Source organism: Paramisgurnus dabryanus, chromosome 4 (genome assembly GCF_030506205.2).
Source record: "Paramisgurnus dabryanus chromosome 4, PD_genome_1.1, whole genome shotgun sequence".
NCBI lineage: Eukaryota > Metazoa > Chordata > Actinopteri > Cypriniformes > Cobitidae > Paramisgurnus > Paramisgurnus dabryanus.
This window is the reverse complement of record NC_133340.1, coordinates 44,788,808-44,805,397: the sequence shown is the minus strand read 5'-3', so window position 1 is coordinate 44,805,397 and position 16,590 is coordinate 44,788,808. Positions and strand designations below refer to the sequence as shown.

Below are 16,590 nucleotides of genomic sequence, written 5' to 3'. Positions count from 1 at the left end.
ACATATTATTTCAGTATCAACTTAAAACTACAAATAAAACATAGGGTAAGTGTGACATGTGTGTTGACCTCACCACTACCTGGGTCTGGATCTCCACTGCATGTCCATTTTTTTAAATGCACCACACATTAGAGGTTTTCGTTTATCATCAATATAACAAAACAGGGTAAGCCTGACGTGCAAGTGGTGGCCTGAGGTGGGAACTGTCCTGTGGGGTCATGGGGGGCTGCTCCTTGGGCCCGGTGCCACATTTGTCCCCAATACCTCAAAACACAGAAGGGCTAGATGCCTGTGGCGTATGTATCTCCTTCATCTTTCAAGCCCTCTGTCTGTGCTATTCCCCTATTTTTTTTCTCCTATAACCGAATGAATCTATCTAAATGTATCTATTAGTTGGATTACATACTTCTAAACATGTATGCATTACGTTAAATAACCCCTCATTCTTTACACACACATACACTTACAACATGTTATGTATGGCTATATTTATTGTTTGTTTGTCTTATCTGTTTTTTGTTTTGTTTAATTCATTTTTTACCACATGTAAATAGAGTCACTTTCTGTGTCTGCAATATATGAATAATAAAAAAAAAATGTCAAAAATGTTTTTGACTTTTTTCATATACATTTTTATACAAATTCCAACAATCTGCAATTTTTGTTTAAAAAAAAAACATGTTAAACGAACAAACAAAAACAAACTAGTAAATTTGATATTTTAATTGTTTATGTGACATATATAGAAGTTGATTACAAATATCCCAAAAAATGTTATAAAAAAACAGTTTATCATAGAGATAACATTAAACAGGTCAGACAAATCAAATAAAGCTCAGAAAATGCAAATTGCGTGAGATGAACTGTACTTCTTATCTGGGTAAACACCATAATAGAATAAGTTACAGACCAACGATTTTAATCTTTGGATTTCATATCCCTTAATGCTTCCATTGTGAAATCTGTTTATATCACAAAAAAATATTACATTTCAACTGTCCATACACCCTTGCCAGAAATCCCCTAATTTATTTTCAGTTTGTGCGGAATCCATCACAAGAGTTTATTACACATCTAAACCATGAATACTGTGCAACTTGCCAACGATTGTTAGTGAAAATGAAAATTTGCAATCCTGGTGCATTAACTTTTCAGTTTGTCTAGGAAATTCTTGGGACTTTAAGACAAAGCAGCCAAAGAACATGAAAAATGGGAGACTACACATCTGTGTTAGATTTGACCCAGATTAGAGTGATGCGTTAAATGCAGATAAATGACAGACAACAGACTTTACAGCAGACGCAGTTCTCTGTTTACTGTCTCTCAGCACTACAGTAGAGCGCTGCATAAATGATGGCCGTCTATTCATCACCAGTGACAGATCTCCATGCATAACGCCAGCCTTTTGGGGAAATGGGGACGAGGTCAAATGTTTTCCCCAAAGTATCCAAATTCATTTTAGCTTTATTTGTGTTGGTACTGTTTTAGCCTTGCTGCCTGCTGGTTTTTGGCATGGTCTAGCCTTATTTGAAGTCTTATATGCATTGTTACACTCTGTGAATGTATGAATGAAAATACTATTTTTATAAATATGTTATTTAGACTTTGTAAATAGCGCTAAATTGTAAACACTAAAAAAACTTACTTTGATATAAAACACACAAATTCAAATAATTGAATTTACATACAATGAGTCTTGGAGACATAGTTATAGGCTAAACTTTTCTTTTTTTTTGTGACCCAGTGGATTCATTGCACCTCTGAGGATATCCTTTTTGACTTTATGTATTTTTGTAAAATGCATGTAGTCATAAAGGCCCCATGCAGCCACACTTTGTAAATGTTTTGCAGTGCTTCAAACAGCATAGAGGTAAGTCTTCACTCACAGCACCAGGCCTTATCAAAACCATGTGGTACACTGGTTCTATAACTTTCAGATGTGCTCCAAAACCTTTTCTGTATTGTGAATTCAAGGCAGGAGAATGTTTTATTTGTTTACACAAAACTACGTTAAAATTATGAATTTCCTTTTATATTGTTAGACTCTCAACGTACAAAAAGATTGTCAATTAAAAAAATGTATAACTTATCTGAGACAGCAAATGAGAATGAGGTTAAAATTCACAACAAATACATTTGTAAAGTTTGTAATGTGACACAGTCTGTACAAACCCTTTCCGTTTTATACATACTGTATAGTGGCCAAATGTGAGGGTAAACACTCATTTGGCTGAGGGTAAACATTCTGAGTGTATTGAGTTCATACAGTACATCTTCACATTATGAACACTGCAAACCAAAGCATGAAGATTTAACAACTTAATTATTCAAGTCAATTCAACCTACTTGTTTAAGTTTTGACTTAGATAACATCGTCTAAATATTAGGTGTATGATACCAAATCAAAACATTTAAGTTCTTTTAAGGAATATTAGACACAATAATTTAGTAAACAGGCCAACCATTTTTATTTGATAAACAAATAAACCAAAACCCACTGGTAATAAAGCATACACTGACTACAGATTTATCTGTTGTTAATATTTAGTGATGCTCTTTTGTGGTACTATTTTGTATAGTTATTAGCACTTTATTTTACCGTACGTGTACTAACCTTGTACATATATGGTAAATTGTTGTACTTGTACTGTAATATGTTGTACTTACATACAAGTGTGTGGTACTCACCTCTACAGTAAGTATCTACATTCAATTCAATTTTTTTATATAGTGCCTTTCATGGTAATTAAATAGTAGCATTACAGTACTGTATTTACTACTTACAGGTACTTGCCTGTAAGTACTAAATACTTATATTTTACATTAATTTGTATGTACAGTAGTGTTTCTTGTTAGTTACAGTATACCTACACTATAAGTATGTATCTGATATTACATAATAACTACCAAGTATGTACCACTGGTAAGTACAGTAATGATGCACTTAAATACCATGTAGGTCCTCAGAAGTAAGTACCACACATTTGTCTGTAAGAACATTTTTAAAGCATCTTTAATTTCAAAAATGTAAATTGTTTGTAAACATCACTTTGTGCCACTTCTGTAAATGTGAAGTACAGTATGTATCATCCTGCATAATGTAAAGAACATTCTGTGAAAATATAACCTTAACATGACATCTTTAAAAAAATGACAGAATAAGGCCATGTCAAAGTTTTTGATCAATGTGAAATCAAATTCTCAGCCTCACTTTTGATTTCTGACAGAAAATGGTTAATTGTTGTTAAGTGTTGGTCAAGGAGGTTTAGATTGCAGGCATTCTAACTGCACTTTGTTAACAGGTGGTAAAACAAAGTGCAGTTAGTCTACACAGTCTTTGTGGAAGTTCAGAAAATAGACCAAGCTTCCAAAATAGTTTAAGACTCCAGAAGTCACAGTCATTCAAGTTCTTGTCTGCTTTGGGAACAATGGGATCAGAGGCACGTGGAGAAAGAGGTTAGAGGTGATCAACAAGAAACATAATTTAAGGATGGTTTTCTAGTTTTTTGTGGTTTGGGAATAGGTTAGGGTTAGGTTAGGGTGACCCAGCCTCTCAATAGAGCGATGCACAGAATGCTCGGGAGAGTAGTTTAATCAAGGGTGAAATAATAAAACTTGTTCAGGTACTCAGCAAGTTTGGAAATCGATGGAGTATAATTTTATAGTTTGCGTTTTTATACCTTCTTTTTGGAAGAAAGTAAAAATGTTGGAATTCAGACTATTTCTTAAAATCGAATATAACATATTAATGATCTGTGAAGGATTATTTCTAGCTGACCTCGGCTAAAGTGCATCTTTTTTGGGTTAGACAACCAATGGGGCCCTAGGTCTGAAAAGGAGGGGGGGTTGCCTTTATGGAGGCCCACTACCATTTATCACAGTCATGCACACTGGGATTCCTAGACTGACCCATGTACTCCAACTTTTAGCAGTCAGAATGAATTTGAAAGAGTGTTAAAAGGTCAAGGCCAGCTAGCGTTTGATTTACACCCCATCAGCTTACAGTTCAAATTGCCTGCTGGATTGAACGTATGTTGATGTGTGACTGACATGGGTCATAGTGCACAAGCCCACAATCCCTAAATTAATCAGGAAACTATCCATACATTACTTTCTGTGGATGGCCACAGACGCCATACATTATGGGACAAGTTGTTTTAATTCTCTCAGTGAATAACCACGATGACTTCAGGAATTATTTTCCAGAACCTTATTGGGACCTTGTGCAGAATGAAGAGCAAGTTTCATCATCCCAATGCATGTGGAGGCATCAGACCACAGCTTGGCCGGGATTAATCACTGATGCAAATGCAGCAATGTTTTTTTGTTTGAAGTACCATATGCTCTTCTGCTCTTTGTGCGATTTTGAGCAAAAAGCTACATTCCAGAGGCAAAGCGCTGTTATCATAAGCAATTCGTGGTGTACTTAATTGTTAATAGCTTCTGACTTGAATGAAGGAACTGGGTGAAACAATTGGACTTAATTAGCCACATGTTCAACTGCTCCACAGCTTCACTTATATGGAGAGAAAACTAATTGTTTGATTGGTCACACATGCATTCTGTTGCATAAGCATGGCTTAGCAACTCGGGTCTTTGTTAATTTCTCAGTACGAAACTTCATATATTTATGGATTTATTAGTTGTGAAATGTTGGGATCTTTTCCAGTTATCAATAACATACAATCTGAATCTTAGAGACCATGGAACAGAAAAACAAACTAAACATGAACTGAAGAAATGACCAAACAAACACAAGACCTACTGTACAGTAACAAAGACACCAGAAGCAAGAGGGCTATTAATACAGAAAAACAAGTAATTACCAGCTTGAAATCAATTTGAGACAGGAAAGATTTAATAAAAGGCATTATATACTGTCAGACACATAAATACAAACAAAAACAAGAATATTAGGAATCCACTAACACAACAATATTAAGATTATACAGTATCTTTCCACACATACACCTAGTGTTATTTAGTCTCTCAGTGGTGCTTCCAAACAGTTTAATCTAACGCCTACAACTGTGAAAAATAAAGCACATCTGTCTGGAAACTGGATTGAGACAAATAGGAGTTTACATTGCACAATAAAAGCGTTCACTGAATATGGTATGACATCATGCACACAAAAAAGATTTATGAGTGATTATTTAAAAAAACTGACATTTTAAAATATGTTTAAATAGGATAACTTAATGAGAACTTTAGGATTTACAGTGCACCCTGGGGTCAATGCTCTCTTTTATAATTAAAGGGCATTCTAATTTTGCCAGATATACAATATCCATAATGTAACTGTACATCCAGACCTATTCATGTTTCAAATGTTTCAATTTCAATGTAAAATGTTGATTAAATGATGAAAAAGCAAGGTTGTTCTGACTTATATTAAACAGTTTTGAAATCTGTCAGTGTATCTTCATCAAGAGCTGATGGTAATCTGCATCTTTCTGTAGCCAACTAGACTGAAAACATCAAAGCAGACATTTTCAGCCAAGCACTAAGCATTAGTTGATCTTTTGAATCAGTGTGCCAGCATCTTATAGACATGACTTTAACAGCAGCTTTGGTGCACTCTCAGAAAAATGGTAGGCTACAAAAGTTCTGGGCCATTACCTTGGGTCCTAATATGTACCATTTAGGTACAGATGAACTGGGAATCCCCACCAAAGCGCCACTGGAGCTGACCCTTCCAGTGTCTGCATAAATCCCTCCGAATCCACTAAGGAACCTGAGAAATAGGTTTTAAGGCAGAAGGCCGGTCACTACCTGTTCCTTTAACCACAATAGTGACAGCGACTGGAAAGTCACCTACCTGAACCGAACGCTGCGGAAGCCACCCCCTGGGGCAGGGTTAATGGTGGTAGACAATCAACCGTGGTTGATATAATAAACAGCAATAACTGTGGAGCAGAGCGGGCTCTGCTGGAGGAAAAACGTGGGCTGGTAGGATTAACCCCACGGAAAATACTTACAGATGAACCCCACATAGGGGACGCAATGTGGAGGCCGAGCCTAACACATAGGTTCGCGAGGATGCAGCTAGTGAGAGACTGACAGCCGATGCTCCGCAACATCAGCTGCCAAGGAAGCGGAGGAGAGTCAAATCAAACTTTACACATTTTGACCATATGGCCTTCCATACTGGCACTACAGTGTGGTGTCAGTAGGAGGCTGCAAGCCAACACATGAGCCGGTTCTCAGTGTTCCCCCAGATGAGGAGAGAACACGAGAGGAGACCGGCTCGATACGAACACAGTAAAATCTAAAGAACGTATTAGGTGTCGCCCAACCAGCAGCTCTACAGATGTCTGTCAGCGAGGAACCACGAGCAGGTGCCCAAGATGAGGCAACACTTCTAGTGGAGTGTGCTCTCAAATTAAATGGACATGGGGTGCCCTGCAGTTTATAAGCAAGTGCAATAGTGTCTACAATCCAATGATACATCCTCTGCTTGGTGACAGCTTTCCCTCTCTGCTGACCACCCCAACAGACAAAGAGCTGATCTGAGGTCCTGAAACTTTGAGTTCTGTCGACATACAACAGCAATTCGCGTACGGGACATAACAAAGTCATGGTTGGGTCTGCCTGATCGGGGGGCAGTGCTTGCAAGCTCACCACCTGATCTCTGAAAGGAGTGGTGGGAATTTTGGGCACATAGCCTGGCCTGAGTCTCAATGTTACACTAGAGACAGTAGGTCCAAACTTAAGGCACGATTTGCCGACTGAAAAAAGCAGGAAGGCCCCCTTCCCTCTTAACCGAAGCCAGCGCGAGCAGGGTCAGAGGTAAGTGAGAAACTTCAGACTCACAGACTGCAGCGGGTCGAAAGGGGAAGCCTGCAGGGCTTTCAGCACCATGGACAGGTCCAAATGAGGAATAGAGGGAGTGCGCAAAGGAATCAGCCTTCTCTTAAAAACCTAATAACCCGGTCGTGCTGACCCACTGATCTACCGTTTATCAGGGTATGATGAGCGGATATCCCACAATATCAAGTTTATTGGTGGAGGGTGACAGCCTACCGTCCAAATGATACTGAAGATAGGAAAGCACGATACTGACGGGGCATTCTCGTGGGTTTTCTCGTTTAGAGGACAGGTTCCATTTGAGCGCGTAAGTGTGTCTTGTACACGGCACTCTCGCTGCAGCAATAGTGTTAGAAACAGCCTGCGGTGAATCACTTAAAACTTCTGTGCGCCGAGGGACCAAACGTGGAGATACCACAGGTCGGGGCGTGAGTGCCATAACGTGCCCCCTTCCTTGAGAAAGAAGGTCCTTCCTCAGGGGAATCTACCAGGGAGGGGCTGTCGCGAGAAGCATGAGTTCAGGAAACCAGTTCCTGGTGGCCAATAAGGGGCAACCAGTAAAAGTTTCTCTCCGTCCTCCCTGACTTTGCACAGAATCTGTGCGATAAGGCTCACTGGGGAATGCCTATTTGCGCACACCCCACGGCAGCTGTGTGCCAGCGCATCCATGCCGAGGTTTCCCTTGGTTAGTGAATAAAACAGGCAACAATGGGTTGTGTCTGGAGAGGCAAACAGGTCTATTGGCTCTCTGCCGAAATGCTTCCAAATCAGCTGAACCGTCTGGGGGTGGAGTCGCCAGGGCACGCTGCTCGTGAGAGGTATGAATGGGATTTGAATGGCACGAAGAGACCTCAGATTCTTCTGACTCCAAAAAAGGAGATGACGGTGTACTGTGTGGAAGCCTTCCCACATCTAGTTTAATTCGCTGTTCTCATAGTGGATAAATAAGGATAAAGATTCCTGTTAGAGAATCAGTCAATGGAGAAGTAATTCCTCAAACTTCTATTTATTATAATTAAGCAGCCAAGCAATGATAGCCATATACATTGGTAGGAGTATGGAGAGTAATGGTGTATTACGTTGTGGTCTGTAAAATAAACATATAAATGAATAAATCTGTATACATTCACTTCAGTAGTTAAGTTTAAGTTATGTGATTAAAACAGTCATGTAAACATTACACATAACTATTAGTTTAGTTAAGTAAATGAACAGTATATAACATGAACTCAAACAGTTATTAAATATAGTGCGATAGTGCGAAGCACATGGTTGCACGTGAGCATCAGCGTGTACAATGCTAACATGGCTAATATACATATCAGATTACTGCGATCGCGTCGCGATCGTCATTTGCATATATAAACACTGGCATAACATCGAACATTCACAATAGCAGGCACAAGGTGCTAAAGATGTAACAATATGCATGATTACTCACATATTTGACATGAACGCACAACATGAACGATATCAGAGAGCTCAGCTGTCTGTCACAGCTCTCAGGTCAGTGGCAACTGTTTAATGGTCCGCCGGAAACAAACTATAAAGGCAATAAAGTTCCCTTCCGTGAACGGACTTTATGACATAGCCGCCCCCAATTATCTGTCAGGATAATTGATTCCCTTAAGAAAGTCCGTTTGACTAATCATCTATAACTTGGGGAATCTGAATGAGTTTTACAACTGGGCGAATGTACATCTTATTTCTGACTTGGATTTTAGCTGTTCTAATCCTTCCATCAGCCCCTGCATATGTCTCCACCACAGTACCCACAGGCCACAGAGCTCGTGGAAGTTGATGATCAATTAAAAGTACAACTTGCCCCACTGCCAGCTCTTTGCCATCTGATCTCCATTTCTGTCTACCCTGTAGTTCTGGTAAGTAGTAGCGGATGAAAGCAGTCCAGAAATGGTCGGCCAATACCTGACTGTGTCTCCACCTACGTTTCCCCAAGAGTTGGTTGGAGTCAAAGAGGACTTGCGGTAGAGAAGCATCATGGCGCCCCATGAGCAGCATATTGGGGGTCACAGGATCTGGATCTGCAATATCTGATGAGACATAGCCGAGTGGCTTTGAATTGAGCATTCCTTCGACCTCCACTAATAATGTTTGCAAGACAGACTCGGGTACAGACTGCTCTCTCAGAACCACTCGCAAGGCTGACTTGACGGATTTAACCTCTCGCTCCCATGTTCCGCCGAAGTGTGGAGCACTTGGTGGGTTATAGCGAAATTGAATCTGCTGTTCAGCCAACTGTTCTTGAAGCTCCTGGGACATTTGGTAAAATGTGTCTCTAAGCTCTCGGTCCCCTCCTACAAAATTGGTACCGTTGTCACACAATATTTCAAAGGGTTTCCCTCTTCGAGCTATGAAGCGTCGCAAGGAAAGAAGAAAGGCATCTGTGTCCAAGTGTTCAAGGAGATCTAGATGCAAACATCTTGTTGTTAGGCACTTGTACAAAATACCCCATCTTTTCTCTTGACGGCGTCCTATCTTTACATGAAAGGGGCCGAAGCAGTCTATGCCGGTAGAGTAAAATGGTGGTTTGAACAGACGTAGCCTAGCGGGAGGAAGATCTGCCATCTGTGGGGTTTGTGGTTTGGCACGCCAAAACTGACAATCGTAACAGGAACGTTGGTGCTTACGTACTGCTTCGCGACCTCTAATCACCCAGTATTTGCGTCGTAGCTCTGCGAGAACTCGTTCTGCACCAGGATGATGAAGCCGTTGGTCTGCATCCTGAATAAGTAGCTTTGTAACATGATGTTTAGGGTCTAGAACTATAGGATGGATAATGTCTGGAGACAAAGCTTCTGCCCGACGGAGTCGTCCACCTACTCTTATAAGACCTGTATCTTTATCATACTCTGGGGCGAGGGAACTTAAGCGACTATCTGTAGGAATGGGGTGTACAGCTGTCAAAGCTTTGAATTCCTCAGGAAAAGAGTCGAACTGTGCACGTGCCAAAAGCAGCTTTTCTGCCTGAATGTAGTCTGAGGCTTTAGGAGTGTCAGTGTGGGCAGCCGCCCCATCACAGGCCCTAACAGTGGCTTGAACTAGTTCTTTCCAGGTTTTGAACTGACCAAGGTCTGGTGGGATTGAGCCAGAAGCTATTGTGACTACTCCAAGAAAGGATGCTTTTTTCAGTTCAGTAGGTTCAGGTTCAATCTCTGGTGTGGGTGCCGATGGCCACATATCTAAGGTTTGAGTCAAGAAACTTGGTCCAGATCTCCATTGGTGAGGACCTGCTAATTCCTTTAAGGTAAGACCTCGGGTGATATGGTCAGCTGGGTTTTGATTTGAGTCAACATATCTCCACCTAGTTACATCTGTCAATGTCTGAATCTCAGATACTCGAGCCCCCACAAACACCTTGTATCTGCATGACTCGGACTTCAACCAATGCAGCACGGTAGTGGAATCAGACCAGTATGTGATTTGCTGTATCGGAAGAGTCAGTTCAGCCTGTATTACGTTGGCCATTTGGGCTCCAGAAAGTGCGGCGCACAGTTCTAAACGTGGCATGGATAAGCATTTGCGGGGAGCCACTCTGGATCGAGCTAAGATGTAAGCAACATGAACTTCACCTAGTTCATCTGTGGCCCGAAGATAGGCTACTGCACCGTATGCTCTTTCTGAGGCATCACAAAAGACATGTAATTCCCTGACAGTGGAAGGAGTGTCTGCATAGGCCGGAACATAAGAACGTGGCAGTTGTAGTGTAGTGATGTCAGAAATCTCTGCAACCCATGTATGCCATTTTTCCCGCAAATGAAGAGGTTCAATTGGATCATCCCAGCCTAAGTTATGTTTCCAAAGGTCTTGAATGAGTGTCTTAGCCCGTGTGGTAAATGGTATGATAAACCCCAGGGGATCAAACTGGCTTGCCAAAGTCTTGTACAAGTTTCTCATTGTGGGTTGGACAGTCTCTGCCGATCGGTTCTTATACCCAAGAGTGTCATCAAGGCAGTTCCATTGAAGGCCGAGGGCAAGTTCTTGCATGTCATGACTAGTTTGGGACAACCAGCGCTCGCTGCTATCAGATCTGGCCTCTGGTGGCAGATGCTTGAGAACTGCAGGTACATTACATGCCCACTGCCTTATTTCGAAGCCTCCTTTCATCAGAGACTGCCGCAGTCCATCTATTATACCTTTGGCATCACCCTGGTCTGGAGTGCTGTGCAGGCAGTTGTCTACATAAAATGAGTGCTCCACTATGTTAGCTAAGCCAGTCATGGTGTCTTTGTGCTCTTGAGCATGATGCTGGAGGGCGTAAATGGCACAACAGGGACTGCATGTTGTGCCAAAAGGAAGGACCTGCCACTCATAGATGTCTGGGTTAGCTTCCCTATTCATGTCCCTCCATATGAATCGTAGCACTGACTTGTCCTCCGCTAACAGACGCACCTGGTGAAACATGCCCTTGATGTCACCACTGACTGCAATGGCATGCTGTCGGAACCTCATTATGACTCCAAGCAGAGATGGACCCAGTGCCGGTCCAGGAAGCAGTTGCTCATTTAAACTTTGTCCTTGGTGCTGAAATGAACAGTTAAATACTACTCGGTCCTTTTCATTATGACACACCATATGATGCGGAATAAACCAGGACTCCTTTGTCTTGTTTGCTTCCTCTGCTGATATCTTGGCAATGTATCCTGCCGATTCCAGCTTCTGAATTTCGGAGCAGTAGGATTCAGCTCGCTTAGGATCCTTTGCCAACCTCCTCTCAATATTTCGTAGACTGGGAATCACAGCATTTTTGTCTGCATGAAGCAAGGTGATAGGTGTACGTCTTAACAATGGTGTAGCATAGCGAAATACACCATTCACGTTTACTCTGACAGTAGCTGACTGTAAAAGGTCATAAGACTGTTGGTCCTGTTTAGACCTAACGATCACCTTTTCATTGTATGGCAAAACATCGATTTGCCATAAGCGCTCTACATGCTGATACAGCTCATCACGGGGTGGAGTTGTGAGAATGTGCAAACATTGCTGTTGACCTCTAGGGGGCTGAATTGGATTCATTGGGCCTTGCAACACCCAACCAAGCCTGGTACATATAGCAATGGGGCCACCTGGTGGTCCTTTACATACGGGCTGAGTGGGAATCAAGAGATCTGGCATATCAGACCCTATGAGGAGTAAGGGTTGTACCCTATCTACAGGTAGTAGTGGTAGACCTTTTAGGTGGCGATATGCCTTCTGCAGTGCTGTCACTGGATAATCATGCTCAGCTAGACTTAATCCGGGAGCAGTAAAGGCATTTCGGATGACATACCTCTCTGTGGGTCTGTCAATTGGAGATATTTCAAAGGTTATTGATGCTCCTTTGACTGCAGTATGACTTTGTTGGATTGTCTGTAAAGGAAGAACCTCTGGAACTCCATGTAGTTTCAGCTGCTGAACGACAGGAGGAAGAACAATGGTTCTTTCAGAGCCATCATCGAGAACAGCATGGGCTTCAATCATCTGGCCACCATTGTGCAGAAGTACTTTGGCAACTTTAAGCATAACTTTCTGTGAGCGGTTAGGCCTGTCCAGGTAGATTGGCGTAGATGGTGAACTCACCAGCAGCACAGCTTTGAAGTGTCCTTTACAGAGTCATGTAATACAGTAAGATGCAGTTCTTTGCAGACTTTACATGGCCGTTTGAGGTTACAGGAGTCCACTGAATGATTTCTACCACATTTCCAACAACGTTTACCTTCTGTGATCCATGTGACAATCTGGGTAGTGTTCAACCTTTTGAATTTATCACAGGAGTTGAGATAATGTTCTCTGTTGTCGCAATGAGGACAGTAGGGCTTTGGTTTGGAGGCAACTTTAGCCTGTGTATGGTCAATGGGTTTGGCAGCCTTTTCAGAGGTCAAAAGTATAGGTGTCGATCGCTCTCTATAAGGTGTGGTTCCCTTACTCTTCCCATATGATTTTGTAATATCAGGCTGGAACATAGCAGCTGCTCGGCTTGAGATACGTTTTGCTTGTGACTTTGTCTGTAACCAAACTGCCAGGTCAGGAAGAGTATAGGTTCGATCAGAACCAGTTTGGAGAATGCCATGGCTTAGGCAGTATTCCACAAAGCTGTCTCGATAAGCTGGTGGCATTTTTCCCAGAAGACGATCTACGTGCGAACCACACATAAGCTCATACCCATTTTGTCCTTCCAAAGTTCTTAACATGCCCACTAGAGATTGGACGGATAAGGCAAATGAGTCAAAGGCATTGGAATCGCCCATTTTGAGGGGGGGAGTGCTCATTATAGCTCCTAACTCAGACTGTACGAGCTGCCTAGGCTGGCCGTATTTTTCCTGTAAGGCTTGTAAAGCAGCAGTATATGGTTGTGGATGGTGCATATATGCCTTAGCCAGCTGCTGGGCACTAGGGAATTTTAGATGGCTCAACAACACTTGATATTTGTACTGCTCACTAATGTGAGTATGGTAGCTTAAGAGATTGTCCAAGGCCAATTTCAACAGAGCAAAGTCACTTTCAGTGCCACTTTCGAAGATGGGTAACGTAGGACGAGGGATGCCATAGGCTGCTGCCATTAAAAGATCTGTTCCGGGTTGAGGCATGTATCCTGTGCTGGGAACAGACAGAGGTGGATAAGGCAGAGGGTTGAATGTAGGGCTGAATAGGTTGGTCCCTATTTTCCTAGTAGCTGTAGAAGGCTGGGCCTGACTGACAGGTTGAGCTGCTCCATATTGTGTTAAGCTATTTGCATTTAAGGCAGATGTAACGGTTGCTACAGGATGTATAGCTTGTGAGGTCAGAACACTGTCTGTATGTGGTGTGATAAACTGGGTTACTGCTGATTTCAGGGGTGTGAAGTGTTGTAATGGCTTAGGGACTAAAGGGGGCTGATTAACCGTTGGTATGCTCTGACTAGAATAAGCAACATGAGACCCCTTTAAATCCTGACTGACGACATACAAGGGCAATGACATGGATGAAGCTGAGGCTTGTGAGGGCATGGAATCATGTAATGACTGAGGAGCTTTGGGCGTTGACTGAATTATAGGCGTGGCCCTGAATGCACTCTGTGCCTCTGGAACAGTCTGCTTTACTGATGTTGTTGAGGATACTGGAAAGGGTGACTGTTGTAACTTAGCTGGTTGGACTGACCTGGTGTGTAGAAACTGAGGTTGCGGCTGGGTTGAGTCTGGTGATGGTTGAGTTTCTGGATCAACTTGACTCGTATCAATGCTAAGCAGAGAACTCACCATCTTGGCCACCTCCAGTTCGGTTTCCGCCTTCTTTAATTTCCGCCGTCTTTCCAGCTGGTTAGTTAAAGCCTCCTTTGCCATGAGAGCCTCTTCCTGAGCACGTTGGGCATCTTTAGTTTGAGTTTGTAGTCGCTGAAACTCCACCTCTGCCAACCTGTCCTCCTCCATTTGTTGAACAAGGTCATTGTACTGGCGCTGCTTTATTCTCTCACCTAGTATGGCTGCTTGGCTGCTTGTAAGTGCAGATGTAGCATGAGTATCAACAATACTGGATTGGCTACTGGATTTAGAATGAGAGCTGGCTCTACTATGGGACGGTTTCCTCGATGAGCTTTTATGCTGGCTGTGAGCATGGGAGGTAGCGATTAGAGGAGGGTCCACAATAGGTGAGTAACCAACTTCATAGTCACCCAGGTAAGCAGGCAATTGATTCTGTCTTTTAGGCCGATCCATTGTATCTATTACATTGCTAGCTGCAGTATCCATATTATTTACTTTTGCTACATCCGGCTCGAAGGACCATCTTATGTGTGGAAGCCTTCCCACATCTAGTTTAATTCGCTGTTCTCATAGTGGATAAATAAGGATAAAGATTCCTGTTAGAGAATCAGTCAATGGAGAAGTAATTCCTCAAACTTCTATTTATTATAATTAAGCAGCCAAGCAATGATAGCCATATACATTGGTAGGAGTATGGAGAGTAATGGTGTATTACGTTGTGGTCTGTAAAATAAACATATAAATGAATAAATCTGTATACATTCACTTCAGTAGTTAAGTTTAAGTTATGTGATTAAAACAGTCATGTAAACATTACACATAACTATTAGTTTAGTTAAGTAAATGAACAGTATATAACATGAACTCAAACAGTTATTAAATATAGTGCGATAGTGCGAAGCACATGGTTGCACGTGAGCATCAGCGTGTACAATGCTAACATGGCTAATATACATATCAGATTACTGCGATCGCGTCGCGATCGTCATTTGCATATATAAACACTGGCATAACATCGAACATTCACAATAGCAGGCACAAGGTGCTAAAGATGTAACAATATGCATGATTACTCACATATTTGACATGAACGCACAACATGAACGATATCAGAGAGCTCAGCTGTCTGTCACAGCTCTCAGGTCAGTGGCAACTGTTTAATGGTCCGCCGGAAACAAACTATAAAGGCAATAAAGTTCCCTTCCGTGAACGGACTTTATGACAGTGTACAGCCCACAGATCACGGCAGTTGATGTGCCAGTGCAGTTGGGGTGCTGTCCACACCCCAGAGACTGCAAGCCCGTTGTACGTGGCTCCCCACCCTGTGTTGGAGGCATCTGTGTGTAATACAGCATGCCAGGAGACCTGTGTCAGAAGCACACCTGCCCTAAGAAATGCTGGGTCTGACCACAGAGTGTAAGTGAGAAGATACGCAGTTGTAATGGTTACACATGTATGACAGCACGCCACACTCTCCTCGGGACTCGATCGTGAAGCCAACGTTGAAGCGGTCTCATATAGAGCAACCCGAGCGGAGTCACCGCCGCAGCTGCAGCCATATGCCCCAGGAGCTTCTGAAATTGTTTCAGCTCGAAATGTATTCAGCCAAGTCAGGATTGACTGGACACGCGCTTCTGTTAGACGTGCCAATAAATCGATAGAGTCCAGTTCCATACGGAGAAAAGAGATCCTCTGCATGGGGCAAAGTTTGCTCTTCTCCCAGTTGACCCGAAGACCCAAACGAGCAAGATGCCGAAGCCTTAAGTCTCTGTGTTCGCACAACGTCTGCCGAGATTGAGCTATTAAAAGCCAATTGTCTAGATAAGCCAGAATGCGCACACCGCTCTCTCTCAGGGGTTTTAACGGCGCCTCCACTACTTTCGTGAATACACGTGGAGAGAGAGACAGTCCGAATGGTAAAACTTTGTACTGATATGCCCTCCCCTCGAACGCAAAGCAGAGAAATGGCCTGTGGTGAGGGAGAACGCATCTTTCAGGTCTATGGCTGCAAACCAATCTTGGGGGCGAGTACATTGAAAAATGTGCTTCGGCGTTATCACCCTGAAGGACCTCTTTTGGAGTGTCCGATTCAATACACGTAAATCCAAGATTGGTCGTAACCCACCACCTTTTTTGGGGACTATGAAGTAAGGGCTGTAAAACCCTGACATCATCTCGGTTGGAGGGACCGGCTCTATCGCGTCCTTCGCCAGCAGGACGTTTACTTCTGCAAGCAGTACAGTACTTTCACCATGGTAAAACAAATGCCCGAAAACTTTGGAGTCTGCCGGTTAAAATTGAATTTCGTAACCGAGGAAGATCGTGCGTAATAACCAACGGATGGGCTTGGGAGCTGTTGCCAGGCACCCAGAGACCGTGCGAGTGGAATTAATGGCACTACCGATGTCCCTGCGGTGGGGCAGCCGAGCGGAACAGGTGTAACTGCCGGTGTGTGTGCAGAGGCAGCACACACATCTACAGTGTGTGGTGTGACACTGACCTGAGACCGCTGAAGGGTGAGATGGTCGTTTGGGCTCCGAGACGA

At 42.7% G+C, this 16,590-nt stretch overlaps 2 protein-coding genes across 2 annotated transcripts; both read right to left on the bottom strand.

Moving 5' to 3' along the window:
* Positions 1 to 7,712: 7,712 nt before the first annotated feature.
* LOC135736025 (uncharacterized) lies at positions 7,713 to 12,380 on the bottom strand. The gene is made up of 2 exons (XM_065254780.2): positions 8,252 to 12,380; positions 7,713 to 7,897 (listed from the first exon to the last, which is right to left on the bottom strand). Exon 1 carries the CDS (start codon positions 12,328 to 12,330, stop codon positions 8,455 to 8,457), a length of 3,876 nt encoding a protein of 1,291 aa, XP_065110852.1. The 5' UTR covers positions 12,331 to 12,380; the 3' UTR covers positions 7,713 to 7,897; positions 8,252 to 8,454.
* A 3-nt stretch (positions 12,381 to 12,383) lies between these two features.
* On the bottom strand, positions 12,384 to 15,243 carry LOC135736150 (uncharacterized). Its single transcript, XM_065254938.1, has 2 exons — positions 15,123 to 15,243; positions 12,384 to 14,768 (listed from the first exon to the last, which is right to left on the bottom strand). The coding sequence occupies exon 2, from the start codon at positions 14,529 to 14,531 to the stop codon at positions 12,384 to 12,386; it is 2,148 nt and encodes a 715-aa protein (XP_065111010.1). The 5' UTR covers positions 14,532 to 14,768; positions 15,123 to 15,243.
* Positions 15,244 to 16,590: the final 1,347 nt, after the last annotated feature.

Coding starts and splice junctions, on each gene's coding strand:
- LOC135736025 (XM_065254780.2), bottom strand. CDS start 12,330: ATGCTTAAAGTTGCCAAAGTACTTCTGCACAATGGTGGCCAGATGATT.
- LOC135736150 (XM_065254938.1), bottom strand. CDS start 14,531: ATGGATACTGCAGCTAGCAATGTAATAGATACAATGGATCGGCCTAAA.